This window comes from Rhinoderma darwinii, chromosome 1, assembly GCF_050947455.1.
Source record: "Rhinoderma darwinii isolate aRhiDar2 chromosome 1, aRhiDar2.hap1, whole genome shotgun sequence".
NCBI lineage: Eukaryota > Metazoa > Chordata > Amphibia > Anura > Rhinodermatidae > Rhinoderma > Rhinoderma darwinii.
Genome location: NC_134687.1, coordinates 553,127,265 through 553,143,721, shown reverse-complemented (window position 1 = coordinate 553,143,721; position 16,457 = coordinate 553,127,265). Strand labels below are relative to the sequence as shown.

The window sequence follows — 16,457 nt, the reverse complement described above, 5'->3', positions numbered from 1 at the left end:
AGATGGCGTCCGAGATGGAACCTGTTTTAGGTAGTGACGATGACAGCGTCACTTCAGGTTCATCTTCAGGGGACGTTGTCCCTGATGCAGTCGAAACTGCAGAACATGAAAGCGCAGGGCCAAGTAGCGCTGTAGCACGGGACAGCCTGGTCCCTCCAGTCCAGGCTCTTGTATGGGCACCTGCCCCATCTTTTGGGCCTAGAATCCACGGATTTACGGCCACTCCTGGCATAACCGTGGACAATACAAATTTTGTCCAAATGGATTACTTCCATTTATTTATAACGGACGACATCCTAAATCAGATTGTCCACGAAACAAATTTATATGCCACGCAATATATAAGGCAGAAACCTTCATCCACCCATGCCAGAGATTGGACGCCCACCAATTTGCAGGAATTAAAAATTTTTTTGGGGCTCACCCTAAATATGGGTATTGTCAAAAAGCCCTCCATTAGGTCTTACTGGTCAACAAGACCCGCCCAAGCCACCCCAGTATATTCTGCAGTAATGCCCAGGTCTCGTTATGAGACAATAATGAGGTTCCTCCACTTCAATGACAACGCACAGGCCCCCCCCAAGTACCGATGCAAACCGGGATCGGTTGTTCAAAATAAGACCGCTAATAAATTCCCTGAATAATTTATTTCTGCAACTCTACACCCCTGAGCAGAATGTAAGTGTGGACGAATCCCTCCTCAACTTTCATGGCAGACTTAGCTTTCGCCAATATCTACCTTCCAAAAGGGCAAGATATGGCGTTAAGCTCTACAAATTGTGTGAAAGCGGGTCAGGATATACCACCGCCTTCAGGATTTATGAAGGGCGGGACCGCACAATAAATGTTCCTGGATGCCCCCCTGATCTTTCCACCAGCAGTAAGATCGTGTGGGAGATAATGCAGCCTCTGCTTCACAAAGGGTACCACCTGTACTGTGATAATTTTTATTCTAGTGTGCCCCTGTTTAGGCATTTGCATGCCGCAAGGACTGGGGCATGTGGTACCATGCGCAAAAACAGAATTGGTTTTCCACAGCAATTAGTGGGGAAGCGCATGGTAAAGGGGGACTCCTGTGCTTATGCATCTGAAGAATTGCTGGCGGTCAAGTTCAGGGATCGCAAAGATGTGTATGTGCTAAGCACGATTCATACCGCAGGAACAGTGGCAGTGAGGGAAAGAGGGGCAACATCGGACAAGCACAAACCAGTGAGCGTGTCCGAATATAACAAGTACATGGGGGGGGTGGATTTAAGCGACCAGGTTTTACAGCCCTATTTAGTAAAACGCAAAACTAAAACCTGGTACAAAAAGGTGGCCATTTATTTGTTACAGGTGGCCATCCACAACTCATTTGTGCTCTACAAAAAAAACAGAGGCAGAGACACATACCTGGATTTCCAGGAAAAAATTATTGAAGGCCTCATTTTTGATGTTCAGGACACCCGAGAATGCCCCCAGTCTGAGGATGTCACGCGACTGACTGAAAGACACTTCATCAGTCGGATTCCCCCAACACCAACCAGAAGCAACCCCCAGAAAAAGTGCCGCGTCTGCAGAAAAGACGGGCACCGCAAAGATTCCCGATATTTCTGTCCCTCATGTCCCTCGCAACCAGGCCTGTGCATTGAGCCATGTTTTAAAAAATACCACACTGTTCTGAATTATTAGATTTTCGTTAATTTGTTGAAAATATATTTGCCCTACATTACGTTTTTATTTTTCCCCTGATTTTACTCCAAGGGTGAGGGAGGGAATGGGTGGGGGGTGGATGTCATGTTTGATGTTTTCTAAAGTTCATCTGCTGGAGAGCTCCATTTGCATTAACCTGAAATTTCTTATTTTAGAAAACCCCAAAAAATAAATTCCCATTATACCCCTAGATGAATATTTTGGGATCTCTGCTTCAAGAGCAGATATTTTGGAAGTGTTATAGAAACTCTGTTGAGTTTTGTAAAACCAGCTTTGAAAAAAAGCGATTTGTGAAATAATCTTCTTCTATCCTCCGCCCTCCTACATCTCTATGTGATAAATAAGGCCACATATTTGGTATCCCCGTGCACGGGAGAAGTGGCAGAATGTGAACGGAGATTAATTTTGACCGTGGTCTAAGCCGTGTGTGAAAAATGCTGGTATAAACTGACGCATTTGCTAAAAAATTGCTAATTTTATTTTGATCCATCTTATTCAAGAAACTTTCAGAAGAAAACTGGACTGTCTAAAAATATGATAAACCCCTTGAAGGAAACCTTGTGGGGTCTACTTGTGTGAATGAAGTAATTTATGGGGTGTTTCTAATGTTTCAGCAGCATTACGGCCCCCAGAAAACAGTATGCGGCTATAAAATCAAGTGCAGAATTCCTGGACCGAAAAGGCCAAAAAGCCTCCCTTTATGCCAAGCCCTGGCACATGCCCGTGAATAAAGCACACATATTTGGTATCCCCATGCACGGGAGAAGTGGAAGAATGTGAAATGCGATGAATTTTGTCCGTGGTCCATTTTGTGTGTGAAAAAGCTAGCATAAACTGACGCATTTGTTAAAAAAAAAAGGTAATTTTATTTTGTTCCATCTTATTCAAGAAACTTTCAGAAGAAAACTGGACTGTCTAAAAATATGATAAACCCCTTGAAGGAAACCTTGTGGGGTCTACTTGTGTGAATTAAGTCATTTATGGGGTGTTTCTAATGTTTCAGCAGCATTAGGCCCCCCAGAAAACAGTATGCGGCTATAAAATCAAATGCAGAATTCCTGGACCAAAAAGCCTCCTTTTATGCCAAGCCCTGGCACATGCCCGCACTGCGAATAAGGCACACATATTTGGTATCCCCATGCACGGGAGAAGTGGAAGAACGTGAAAGGAGATGAATTTTGTCCGTGGTCTATACCGTGTGTGAAAAATACTAGCCTAAACTGACGCATTTGCTAAAAAAGTGCTGATTTTATTTTGTTCCATCTTATTCAAGAAACTTTCAGAAGAAAACTGGACTTGCTAAAAATATGATAAACCCCTTGAAGGAAACCTTGTGGGGTCTACTTGTGTGAATGAAGTCATTTATGGGGTGTTTCTAATGTTTCAGCAGCATTAGGCCCCCCAGAAAACAGTATGCGGCTCTAAAATCAAATGCAAAATTCCTGGACCGAAAAGGCCAAAAAGCCTCCTTTTATGCCAAGCCCTGGCACATGCCCGCACAGTGAATAAGGCTCACATATTTGGTATCCCCATGCACGGGAGAAGTGGAAGAATGTGAAAGGAGATTAATTTTGGCCGTGGTTCATACCGTGTGTGAAAAATGCTAGCATAAACCGACGCAATTGTTAAATTCTTGCATTTTTTTCCAATTTTGCCCACTTTAGTGAAAAAAAAAAAAATGATATATACTGACAAATGCCACTAAAACAAAGCCCTATCTGTCCTTTAAAAAGAGTGTAAAATTCAAAGATGAACTTTATTCACCTGCTGAGTTATAGTCATCTAAAGAAGCGCATAGCAAAATTGTGAAATTTGCTCTGGTCATTTAGCTGTAAAACAGCCTAGTCCTTAACCGGTTAAATACCCTATGCCTTTAAGAAGGTTGTACCACAGTAAACACCACACAGGCACACAAAAGCCGTCAGACCTGTTAATAAATGTGTCATATACCTTACACTTATGCGATCTGTTAAATCACAAGGTGCGCCTGGTCCTTTAAGGCTGGTCACGAGGAAAGAACCAGACATTAATTAATATGTGAAAAGCAGCGGGGAACTTGTACTGGTTTCTTAATGACATTTTGTATCCTTAGAGAACTTTAAAAAGGGAATTAAAAATCGAAAGAAAATAAAAATAATGAATGCCTTTACCAACAAGAAATTAGGTCAAAAAGGTTAATCTGTAGTCTAGAGTGTTATGTGAACTATTTATAGGGTGGGGACAAGTTATACAGAAACAGGGACATATGGGCTGCATGGTTAATAAGCCCATGACCTATTCCGCACCCTCAAGGACAACCACCCCTCGGCTGTGCTCTGACCAGCATTTGGCAGATTCTTCATTCCATTTTTAGTCAGCAAAAACAGGAAAGATTCCCAGCACAAGGAGCTTTTTTGGGAACGGGGATCAGGCCCCATACTTGACACTAAATATATGGCTCTCCAACTGACCAATATTGCAGCTGTGTGCATGAGTGTCCACTGTGATAGTCGCTTCATATATGATGTCAGGGATGACCAGCTAGATTTAACCCGGACATCCTTTTTCCCTAGGATCACAGTAGCAGATGTTAGCAACTACCACGGTCCCGGCGCTAGCCAAATTCACCAGGTGACCTTGCCTTCCTTCTTGCACAACATGCATTAATGACAGCTCTTGTAAGCTCCTCCAGCATTGATATCCGTTACTAGTATTCAATACAGGAGCTGCAAACAAGAATAGCTGCTGAATGTATCTGCCAGTCAGCAGAAAACACATCACCGGAGCATGTGGGAGGGAAGTATTGATGTGGTGGGAGGAGCATACCACTGCTGCTACTACTGACACTAGAAGAAAGTTGGGGGCCCTTCTGCTGCTATAAAATCGGAAGACACTGCTATTGGGTAGGGACACCCAGTGGCTACAGAGCTAAGAGGAACACTGCTGTGACTTGTATGGGAGGATCATACGTCTAGGTTACAAAGTAACAGGTCCAAAAGGGAGCCACAACCCGGTTGCGTGAGCTCAGATTTGACAGAGCCACACTTCAAATTACTTATTTTTTCCGACATAACCACAAACCTGTACGCTCAGCTGAGTCTGCATGTTTATTTCAATGAGGAGAGGGGAATAAGCTACTGCAAGATCTCTCTGGCTGCCAATTATGTAGCGCAGTAACAAAGGATCGGCATGTTGAAACATCTGCCCTCAGAAGACAGTCCGGAGGTCCCCATACACAAAACCTCATTGGCTGATCTGACCGAAAATCTGCAGAGCATATCATTGCTGGCTCGTAAAATGGGGTAAGATTGGTCCAGGTATGATACATATTACATTGATTGCAACTTATGCCAAAAGACATATCCTTTAGGCCTTATTCACACGAACTTATTTTTTGCGCGTTGCAGTTCCGTGTGTCATCAGTGTTTGGTGCGTGGCTGCGTGATTTTCACGTATCACGGACGTTAAACACGTTCGTGTGAATAAGCCCTAAGGCTGGGTTCACACTGAGTTTTTTGCAGGCGGAAAATCTGCCTCAAAATTTTGTTTGGAAGTTTGAGGCAGATTTTCCTCTGCCAGCACGCCGATTTTCGATGCATTTTTCGCCCGCGGCCATTGAGCGCCGCGGGCATAAATCTCAGCGAAATACGCTTTCTCTGAATATGTACCAATACGTACTCTGAATAGTAGGAGGTCAGAAGCGTAATCGCACGAAGATAGGGCATGTCCCTTTTTCCTCAAACGAGCCGGTTTTACCGTGAGCAAAAAAAAAACGCTCGCGGAAAAAAGAAGCGACATGCCCTATCTTGAGGCGTTTTCCGCGATTTTTGAAGCATTTTTTCTACAAAAGATGCTCGCGGTTATTCCATCTTTCTGTTTGAGATGGCTTAAAAAAAAGCCTGAAAAAAAACGCGTTAAAAAAACACGTGTGGTGCAAAACCACTTCAAAAAACCGGAGCTGATTTTTCCAAGCAGAATTTTCTGCCTGCTAAAAACTCAGTGTGAACATACCCTTAGGCTGGTTTAAGACCAGCCTAAGGGCTTATTCAGACGAACGTATAATACGTCCGTGCAACGCGCGTGATTTTCACACGCGTTGCACGGACCTATGTTTGTCAATGGGGCCGTTCAGACTGTCAGTGATTTTCACGCAGCGTATATGTCCGCTGCGTAAAACTCACATGTCCTATATTTGCCCATTTTTCGCGCATCACACACCCATTGAAGTCAATGGGTGAGTGAAAACCGCGCACGGCACACGGACGCACTTCCGTGTGCCGCGAGCTACATTAGTCAAGACTGTGAATGGAAACAGAAAAGCACCACGTGCTTTTCTGTTAACATAAAAAAAGGGTTATAATGATGCATCATATGCTGCTGACACACGGAGCTTTTATGGACCTTTTGCACACGCAAACCGCACACGCTAGTGTGAATCCGGCCTAATGGTGATGTAAGTTCGGTTCAGTAGAATCACAGGAGGTGCGGGTCTGAAACCGGTAGGTCTATAATCCGTCTCCAGCCGTTGTCCTACTCAGTCTATATCTCTCCTGCTGAAAGTCCTGATATGGAGAATGCGAAGGAAATTGCATACAATGTAGTTTAGTAATATAAATCAGCAAGTCTACCCTTAAAGAGACTCTGTCACCACATTATAAGTGCCCTATCTCCTACATAACCTGATCGGCGCTGTAATGTAGATAACAGCAGTGGTTTTTATTTTGAAAAACGATCATTTTTGACCAAGTTATGAGCCATTTTAGATTTATGCTAATTAGTAGCTTAATACCCAACTGGGCGCTTTTTGCCATTTGACCAAGTGGACGTTGTGAAGAGAAGTGTATGACCCTGACCAATCAGCGTCATACACTTCTCTCCATTCATGTCCATTTGTACTCAGCACAGCGTGAGCTCGCGAGATCATGCTGTGCTGTCACATACACCCACATTAACTTTACTGAAGTGTCTTGAGAGTGAATAGACATCACCTCCAGCCAAGACGCGATGTCTATTCACACTCCCGACACTTCGTGATTAAGTCCCACACAAACTTTACTGAAGTGTCGGGAGTATGAATAGACATCGCGTCCTGGCTGGAGGTGATGTCTATTCACTCTCAAGACACTTCAGTAAAGTTAATGTGGGTGTATGTGACAGCACAGCGAGATGACCTCTTTAAGGCTTCGTTCACATATCCGTCAGGGCTCTATTCTGACGTTCCGTCTGAGCTTTCTGTTGGAACGTAGCCCTGAATGAAACCATAGGTTTCCGTTTGCATCACCATTGATTTCAATGGTGACGGATACGGTGCCAAATGGTTTCCAATTGTCTCAGTTGTGCAAGGGGTTCCGTCGTTTTGACAGAATGAATAGCGTATTCTACTACGGTGTTGATTCCTTCAAAATGACAGAACCCTTGCACAACTGAGACAAACGGAAACCATTGGTACCAGATCCGGCACAATTGAAATCAATGGAGATGCAAACGGAAACCTATGGTCTCCGCTTGAGTCAGTCTGGGTCCCGTTCTGAGGGAAAACTCAGACGGAACGTCAGAACGGGACCCTGACGCAGATGTGAACAAAGCCTAAACAGGAGGTGCCGATAGTGGAATGCCCTTTTAACACCATGCTATTGTCCTGAGGAAGAATGGCTAGGGAACTCCGGAAGATAACAAGGGATTACAGGAATGTGGACAGAGTAGGGAACGTCTCCACAATGATTCGTTCAGAAAGAATACACCTTTATAAAGCCAAGGCATAGTCCTATAAATTCTCTATATCCTAGGTAGGCAACTAGTAGGAGGAGATCAACGACAAGTCATGAGTAGATCACTGATGCAGAGGTCGCAATAATGCCTCTATAAGAGTCATTGACGCGCGTAACAGCTCCTAGATGCCTTAGGCCCTGTTAACACAATTTTTTGGCGCAGATTTTGATGTGGAAACCGCTTTGGAATCAGCGCCAAAAAAACGGTTGAAATCGCCCCCCCATTGATTTCAATGGTAGGCAGAGGCGTTTTTTTTCCCCCCGGCGGCTTTTAGTGATCGGCTGCCGCAGTCACATGGTATGAAACGTCATCCCAGGAGGCGTGCCTGGACGAAGAAACACAAATTTCTGGGTAAGTATAAGACTTTTTTTTCTGATTTGCGTTTTTTTGCGACGGGATAGCTGCTTTTCCACCGCAAAAAAACGCAAGACCTGATATTTGTTGCGAGCTTTACCACCCTATTGATTTCAATGGGGAAAACTCAAAACATCACACCACAGGCCAATTTGAGAGGTTTTTTTTTGCTCAGCATCTACGCAATGTGTGGATAAGATTTGTTCAAATCTCAATCACTCTGCTGCTACTGTATTATGCTGCGGATTTTCCGCAACGAAATTCGTTAAGGAAAATCTGCAGTATTTACGCTACGTGTTAACATACTCTTGTACTGCCGGGCAGTTTCCAATGACATCAGTCAGGCGCTGGCGTATTGAGCCAATAAGGCTCTGTGTGTGCACCTGTGTGGCAACATTAGTAGTCTCCTGTTGGTCCCACACTGACGGCACCTGGAACCTACAAGGGCTGCGAAGGACAGCGGAGGAGGGAAACAAGTCTCTGCTGTGGCAGTGCCCGGGTCAGTCCCCACAGGAGGTAGAGGTAAGAAGATCCCCAGTCCAGGACAGATGTGGTCCTTTCCTTGCGCCAATAATCCCCTTCCTCTACATTTCTCAGCCTCCCCTATGAGTATACGTGCCCGTGTGTATTGTCCATGTAATGATGCCTTGCAACCAGGATTTGTCTGTGATGTCAGTCCCAGTCCTCAAGGCAGGAGAACTAAATTTTTAAGTAAATAAATCGCAAACTTTAGTCAAAAACATTTTAGTTGATAATCCATGTTTGTGACCAGCCTTTAAACTGGAAAATTATTAAATTTTTCAGGGCAACAATATATCAACACATGGCCAGCATGAAGCAACAAGGTGTCCAAGTACAGATATTGTGGGCACGGAGGACATCAGCTGCTGAGCACCATCTGCTCATCTTCATCCAGCACATTCCGCTTTATCACTGCAAACAGATATTTTATAGCAAGGTAGTGACATCAAAGACCGTTCAGATGTCATTTTCTTGCAAGTGCGATTTAGTTTTCTGGAACTTGTAGTTCAGAAAGAGCCAAGAATAGCAAAGTGAGGTCCCATTACTAAGTGTTATGCTCATTGCATATATACTGTACATGTGCCCTATACAGAGAACGTAGAAAGAAACAATGTAACATTCCTTTACTTCTTGTAAACCAAATTCTTTTGTTAAGGGGGCTCTAAGAGGGGAGACGTTTTTGGTACGAGCATATCCTGTAACCTTATCCCACCAGTCAATATATAAGAGCAGGGGGGGCTTTGCCTGGATACAGATTGCAAGTGACATGAAACACAAGAAAGCCATAGTACATAGTTTAAAACTATTATTCAATTCCACTTTACGAAAACATTATTCCATGTCCTAATCCATAAAACTGAAAACCAGGTCAGCTGGTTAGCTCCCGACTCTAGATGAAGCAGACAGGTCAAGGGTAGGGTTGTCTAATAGCTGTGTCACCATCTATGTGTCATTACCTGATCTTTTATGCCTGGCAGAGTAGGGCTAGGGGACTGGTAGAGGTCTCACCAACTGTTAGCAAGAATGAGTCCCTCACAGTATGGGCACACAAGTAATGGCTATTTCCAGAATCCCAATGGCAGCCTCACCAGGAAGGATGGGGTCAGTCTATCGGTGGAACGACTTCTTCCTCCCAACTTCACCATAAAAAAAATGGATGGACACTGATAGAAAGCATTTAGGCTCTGTTCACATTTGCGTTGGCGTCCCGTTCTGACGTTCCGTCAGAGGTTTCGGTCAGAACGGGACTCTGAGCAGACACAAACGGACACAGACGAAAACCAGAGGTTTCCGTTTCCATCACCATTGATTTCAATGGTGACGGAGCCGGTGGTTTCTGTTTGTCTCTTTTGTGCACCAAATCCGTCGTTTTTCCGGAAGCAGTAGCGTAGTAGACTACGCTATTGCTTCCGGCAAAACGACGGTGGTGTGCCTTTTGGATGCCCCCTTCATCTTACGTTCATATATCCTTAAGGTCAGTTTCACATGAGCGCAAAACAGACACATTTATGCGTCCGAATTACGGCTGCAAATCACGGGGCTACGGTATTGCTTCAGTCAAGACGACGGAACTCTTTCACCACGGAGACAAACGGAAACCATTTGGACAGGAACAGTCACCATTGAAATCACTGGGGATGCAAACGGAAACCTACTGTTTCTGTTTATTTCAGTCAGGGTTCCGTTCTGATGGAAAACTCAGACGGAACGCCTGAACGGTGCCCTGACGCAGATGTTAACGAAGCCCAATTAATTTTCATTAAAAATTATTTTACCATATTGAGATACAGCTGCTTTGTATCCTCTATACAGAGCAGCTGTATCTAGTGCTGAAACCTGTCTCCGTCAGGTCAGCGGCACTGAAGGGTTCAAAAACAGCGGGTCCTGCGCATCTCTGACACAGGATCGAGCGGTTATCGATCATATCTACGTTTATAAATGTTATCGATAACAGGTGGATCGCGCATGTCTATGAACCCGTCAGTGCCGCTGACCTGACAGATTCAGCTGCCCTGTATACAGGATACAAAGCAGCTGTATCTCAAAAATTAAAAATAAGTTAATAAAAATTGCAAACTTTCACCAAACACATTTTTATTAAAAAATAAAAAATAAATAAAAAAAAGGTGTCCATAGCCTTTAAGTATTACTACAAGTGTCTGTGCGCCATGAGCTGAATCCAATGATGTACGTCTCTGTAGTATTTTGAGAACATTAAAAAATAAAAATGTGTTTCATGCAGATTTTGATAGTTTGCAGATGCCTGCCACATGTCGAGTGAAATGATGTATTCTCTGCTCTTTAAGTTCAGATGCGGCCAATGTGCAGTGCTATTCATCTAAGGCCTCATGCACACGACCGTAGTGGTGTGGACGGGCCATGACTTGCGGCTCGGACAGCCTCGGAGTGTCACCCGCAAATCACGGGCCTTGCACATTGCCGTGTGCATTAATTTCAACGAGCCTGGACCGCAAGATGCGGCCGCAATAAGACATGTCCGTTCTTTTTTTTTTTTTGCTGTCCAGGCTCCTGGGCAATGCACGGACCGTGAAAACCACGGTCGTGTGCATGGGCCCATTGAAAAGAATGGGGCAGCAATTCACCCACAGTTTTGCGGCCACAAAAATACGTTTGTGTGCATGGGGCCCTCCTTACTTTTGGACCCACCCTATGCTTTGGCTTAAAAAAACTGCAACAAAAACTGCATCAAAACTACAAGTGTGATCTAGCCTTAGGAAAAAAAAAGTTAGACTCCATGTACACGACCATGCCCGTAATTACGACCCATAATTACGGACAGCTGGACGTTTTTATGGGCCGTGCTCCCATTATAACGTATAGGAGCACAGTCCGTAAAATAAAAAGGACATGTCCTATTTTTTCGGGCAGGTTTCTACGTCACGGACACTCTCCCGTAGACATACGGGCAGGCGTCCGTCGGCCATAGAGAAGAATGGGCCCGTAATTACGGGCGATTTTACGGTCGTGTGCATGGGGCCTTACAGGCAGCTGCAGCTTTTCCACAATGGTGCCATTGCCTTCCTGGGTACCCACATTGTGCGACTCAATGCTGTCCGATTGATGTGCGGGTGACTGCATAATAAATGCAGCAGTGTAGCATGAGTAAGGGTGGATTAAGAGGAGACTTTTTGCCCAAGTGGTAAAAACTGCATCAAATATCACAACAACAAAAAAAAATTTCTACCGCAATACGATTTTCGCATGTGCGGTCTTCACAGGTGTTACATTTTTTTCTACATGTTTTACTTGTAAAAACTAAACAGGCAAAAAGACATCGGATTCCACCGCAAATTGCAGTAAAAACGCTAAATTTTGCTTTTTTTTTTTACCACGTGGCCAAAAAGTCTCATCTAAATGCCCCCTAAAAATAAACGCTGCATTAGTTAACTTGAACGGGCTATCCAAGACTTTTCCAAATTGGAATTACATAGTAAACAGATACTCACCCCCTGAAGCAGCCCCCCACTGCAGCGCTGAGGTCCCATTCTCCGCCCCCGAGAGCTCCTGCAGCGGTCATAGACTGCAGCGGCACGTCACTGTTCCAGGAGCTCTCGGGACCGGAGAGGCGGAGAACTGGACTTTAGCCATGGAGTGGGGAGTGCTTAAGTGGGTATCTGTTAGTTTATGATATAATGCCGTTCCCTGCCCTCCTGTCAATTTGAAAAAGTTATTACATGAAGCGTCCCTGCTTTTCCCCGATGGGGGGAAAGGGAGGATCGGACATGTTGGACTAGGTATGCACGATGCATCGAAACTTCAATACTGTTTCGATACTCTGCATCCCCAAACGGTTCGATACCGTTATTTCATGTATTTCGATACTAAGCTGTGCGGCCGCACAGCTCAGTATAGTAACACATGAATGTAGGAGAGCGGGGCTGCGGCTGTGTAATTCAGCCACTGCCCCGCTCCTGAGTCCTGATAACAAGTGCGCAGGGTCAGGATGATGTGATGCGGCCGGCGCTGCACTAATGAGCGGCGGCACTGAAAACAGAACAAGGCGGGCGCACTGCAAAAACACCCCCATGTTTTGTCTTCAGTGCCTGAACCGCCGCTCATTAGTGCAGCGCTAGCCACATCTCCTCATGCTGACCACGCACGCACTTCCTGTCAGGAGCGGGGCAATGGCTGTATTACACAGCCGCAGCCCCGCTCTATAACGGCAGAGATCAAAGAAACCGCTCATCTCCGCCGCTATTCCCGTGAATGCTGCGATCACAGCTGACTGCAGCATTCAGGAGAAAATGAGAAGGGGGATGCCCCTGGATCGCGTCACAGGGAATTCCTGTGACGTGATTGAGGGACATACCATATGTGGGCAGACGGCCCAGGGTCCATTGAAGGACCCCAGGGCTGTCCTACCATATTTCCTGTCAGGGCATACTTGGGTATGTCCTAACAACTGCCTGTGTACTATCCGTACACAGGCTAATGTACTGTAATATAGATATGCCAGTAGATTAAAGTTTAAAAATAAAGTAAAAACAAAGTAATGTTAGGCCTCATGCACACGACCGTAGCCGTGTGCACGGCCGTGATTTTCGGGTCGGCCGGCTGCGGACTGTCAGCGGACTGTCAGCCGCAAGCCGCCCGCACATGGCCGCGGCCATTGTTTTCAATGAGCCCGGACCGCAACTCCGGACTGTAATAAGACATGGCCGTACTTTCTGCGGTCCGGGCTCCCGGGCCGTGCACGGACCGCAAAAACTACGGTCGTGTGCACGGCCCCATAGAAAAGAATGGGGCCGCAATTCTCCCGTGGATTTTCGGGGGAATTGCGGACGCAAAAACACGGTCGTGTGCATGAGGCCTTAAATAAAATAAAAAAAATACACATATACCTTTTTTTACAATAAACATTAAAATAAGTCTCAATACATAAAATATACACACATTCAGTATTGGCGCGGCCGTAATAACCTACACAACTATTTTATTGTATCATTTATGATGTGTGCGCTGTAAAAAAATAAAATAAAAACTGCTTTCTATCACTTATTGTGGGGCACGAGGTGCGATGAATGTAACCTCCATGTGCCTCACATTAATAGAAAGTAACCCCATCATGTACCTCACATATTAACCCATTATGACTGAGAAACATGATGGGGTTAATTACTATTCTGTGAGGCACGTGGAGGATAAATTCATCATCACACCTCGCGCCTCACATCGGAAAATGGAAGAACTTTTTATTTTATTTTTTATTACGGTTGGCAAAGTATCGAAATCGCAATACTACACACAGGATCGGTATCGAAGTCCAAATTCTGGTATCGTGACATCCCCATGTTGGACTATAACATGCTCAATCCATTGGTCACACAGGAGACACCTCTGGTAGTGGCTTATTCCCCTTTCCCCATTGAAAAACACAGTGCATGTGTTTGTGGGAGACGGGAGGAATAGATGTCGGACGAATGAGCTGGGTCCCGACTCTAGATTGTAAACTAATGTATTGTGATGAGCCATCCTCACCTCTCCTGAGTGAAGCAGAGAGGGGCACAGCACTCTGACAAGCACAACAACCCCTTCGTTCTAGCAATGGGAAGAGGTCACAACACCCGGACTTCAACTGATACTATCTTCTAAGGCCTCATGTACACGACTGTGCATTCGCATCTGCAATTTATCTGTATTTTTCCGGATAGGTTGCGGACCCATTCATTCCTATGGCCATATGCACAGGACCGTTGTTTTCATAGATCCTTGCTGGGGCCGCGAACCCGGACCGCAAAAACTCAGGACAAGTAATTTTACTGTCCGGATTTCCAGCTTCACTAAACTGGTGACAATTGTTTTTTTTGTGGATCCGTGAATTCCGATGACAGCGGAGACCGCCCTCCTCACGAAGCCCCATCCAGTTCAGCAGGACAGTTTAAGTCGTCCTCGCACCCCAATCTGTATTAGGGGGATACAGACACTCTGATGACGCTGTAAACTTTTATGACTATATGTGACTTTTTACGATCAGTAACAGACACGCAGAAATTTAGCAGCAATAATGTCAAGGTCCACATTATTTCTTTCCCCACTGATCACAAACAACGGCCGTATTTACGCACATCACGTACAAGTTCAGGGCGCCGTATATCCCTGACGCTGGCATCTCACAACGTTTTTATAGTGTCAGTTGTAGTTTATAGGACTACAGCGACTTGTATGCCTGTGCAACTTTAATGACATTGTCACACAACTTTTGCGTGACAAATATATTTGTAAGGTTGGAGCTACACAAACACACTAACTATTAGTAGTGTTCGGCTCAGTCAGAGGAGCCCAATACTCGTCCGTGTGCTGCGCGCTGAAATCGCTCACCGCACGCGGACCCATGCAATTCAATGGGGCCATTCACACATGCGTTGTTTTTCACGCAGTGTGCGCGCGTTGCCTGAAACTCACTGCATTTTCACCCATTGAAGTCTACGAGCACGTGAAAACCACGGACAGCACACGGACGACACCCGCGTGCTGTCCGTGGTTCACGCATCAAATAAAAAAAATGAGGTGCTCGCACGACGTGAAGAACACACGCCACACTAATGTCAATATGCATCGAGCAAGAAATGTGGGGAAACGCTGCGGTTTTTACGAACACAAATCGGACAAGCTCGTGTGTGTGTGTGTGTGTGTGTGTGTGTGTGTGTGTGTGTCCGTCCTCAACCTAATCTTATTACACACTAGAGCTTCAGATGACACGTTGTAGCCGGCTTACACTTTAGGCAGCAGCTCACTGGCATTGTGCCACTCTACGATATTCTATGGGAGTCGATAGCCCAGCCTCGGTTTTTCACGCCGGTAGCCATAACTTAGTAAATAATGGTAAGTTCATTAGTTGCGCGTTACTATTTTCTTTCAGCAAAGATCCTGATATTTTTTGTTAAAAGTAACTAAATCCACCACCATATTGGTTGTCACCGCTTTCTCAGTATGTTAATAGTAAAGTGACAATATGGCAGCAGATCATGGAGTCACAAATGACAGCCATAAGGCAACACCAAGATCTCAACAATATATGGGCAGTTTCTGGTAAAGCGGCACATTCGTCCAGGCAGGCGCAATATATAGACAGCTATGATACATCACCTACACAGGGTAGCTCACTGTATACACACAATACATGTCACGTATCATACATAGAACAACAATAATTATACCCTCATGTATGCCAGCTATAACATCACAGGGGCACCATCCATGCCCAGCACAAGGAGTGATGTAGCTCCTGTCACACACATCCCCTGAGGTATAAGGAGTCGGTGCCCGCAGGGAAGGGAGGAAAGGAGGCCGGACACCGGGCAGGAAGCGGGCGGAAATCAATGCTTACCCAGAAATTATCCAGGAAATACGCCATGACCATCTTGCTAATGGATAGAGGGGGTCACCGTTCCAAGGAATCCTCTCCAATGCGGACCAGTCCGCCGGTTCCCCGGCCCGATGTAGCAGTGTGTTTCCTCGGATCTCCTCCAACCTACGGAACCAGCCGGAATCCCCCAGCCGCCACCTCCTCCGCCTTCTCCTGGAGCTTGGAGGACGCATGCGTACCCGAGAGAGGGTGGGAATCATAGTTAGTGCGCCTGCTAGAGGCCAAGTCCTGGAAGAACAAGGACTTGTTTTTGTTTTTTTTCCACATAAACTTTATTGAACATGGGAACAGTGTGCATAAACGGTTGTTCACTCTTGAAAAATAGACTTATTTTGGGGAATGCATGTCACCGTGCGTTACCGAACAGGGCTGTAACTGCAAATGTTGGTCCCCACTTCACTACAAAGCGGGAGCCAACTACATTCAATGGCAGAAATGGACACTCCAGGGTTATGTACATAACCATGCAACTTTTTTTTTACTATTCTTTGTATTTTAATTCCCCAGTATTTTCAAGATATCTTCTTGCTGATAGTGAATGGAAACATTAATCATTTACATACAGCGGCTAAAATGCTGTCCTGTGGTAGCAGAACTCCAACTTTCAAGTATTGCAGAGGGACAAATATGGACCCACTAGGCCGCACCGCCCTAGCTGAGGAGCAGCTGCCAAACAAGTCTATGCAAAGTCCTAGCACAAGAGTACCTGTAAAAGTCCGGGTAGTAGCAGAGGCTTAGGCACAGATGGAACTTG

The 16,457-nt window shown here is 45.3% G+C and overlaps 1 protein-coding gene across 3 annotated transcripts in view; it reads right to left on the bottom strand.

The window, feature by feature from the left end:
* Positions 1 to 15,888, bottom strand: part of FCHO2 (FCH and mu domain containing endocytic adaptor 2) — a 135,949-nt gene extending 120,061 nt beyond the window's left edge. For all 3 annotated transcript variants that reach the window (XM_075838085.1, XM_075838094.1, XM_075838102.1), the window contains exon 1: positions 15,665 to 15,888. In XM_075838085.1, coding sequence (XP_075694200.1) covers positions 15,665 to 15,697 — 33 coding nt within the window. In that variant the 5' untranslated portion in view covers positions 15,698 to 15,888. The remainder of the gene's footprint in view (positions 1 to 15,664) is intronic.
* Positions 15,889 to 16,457: the final 569 nt, after the last annotated feature.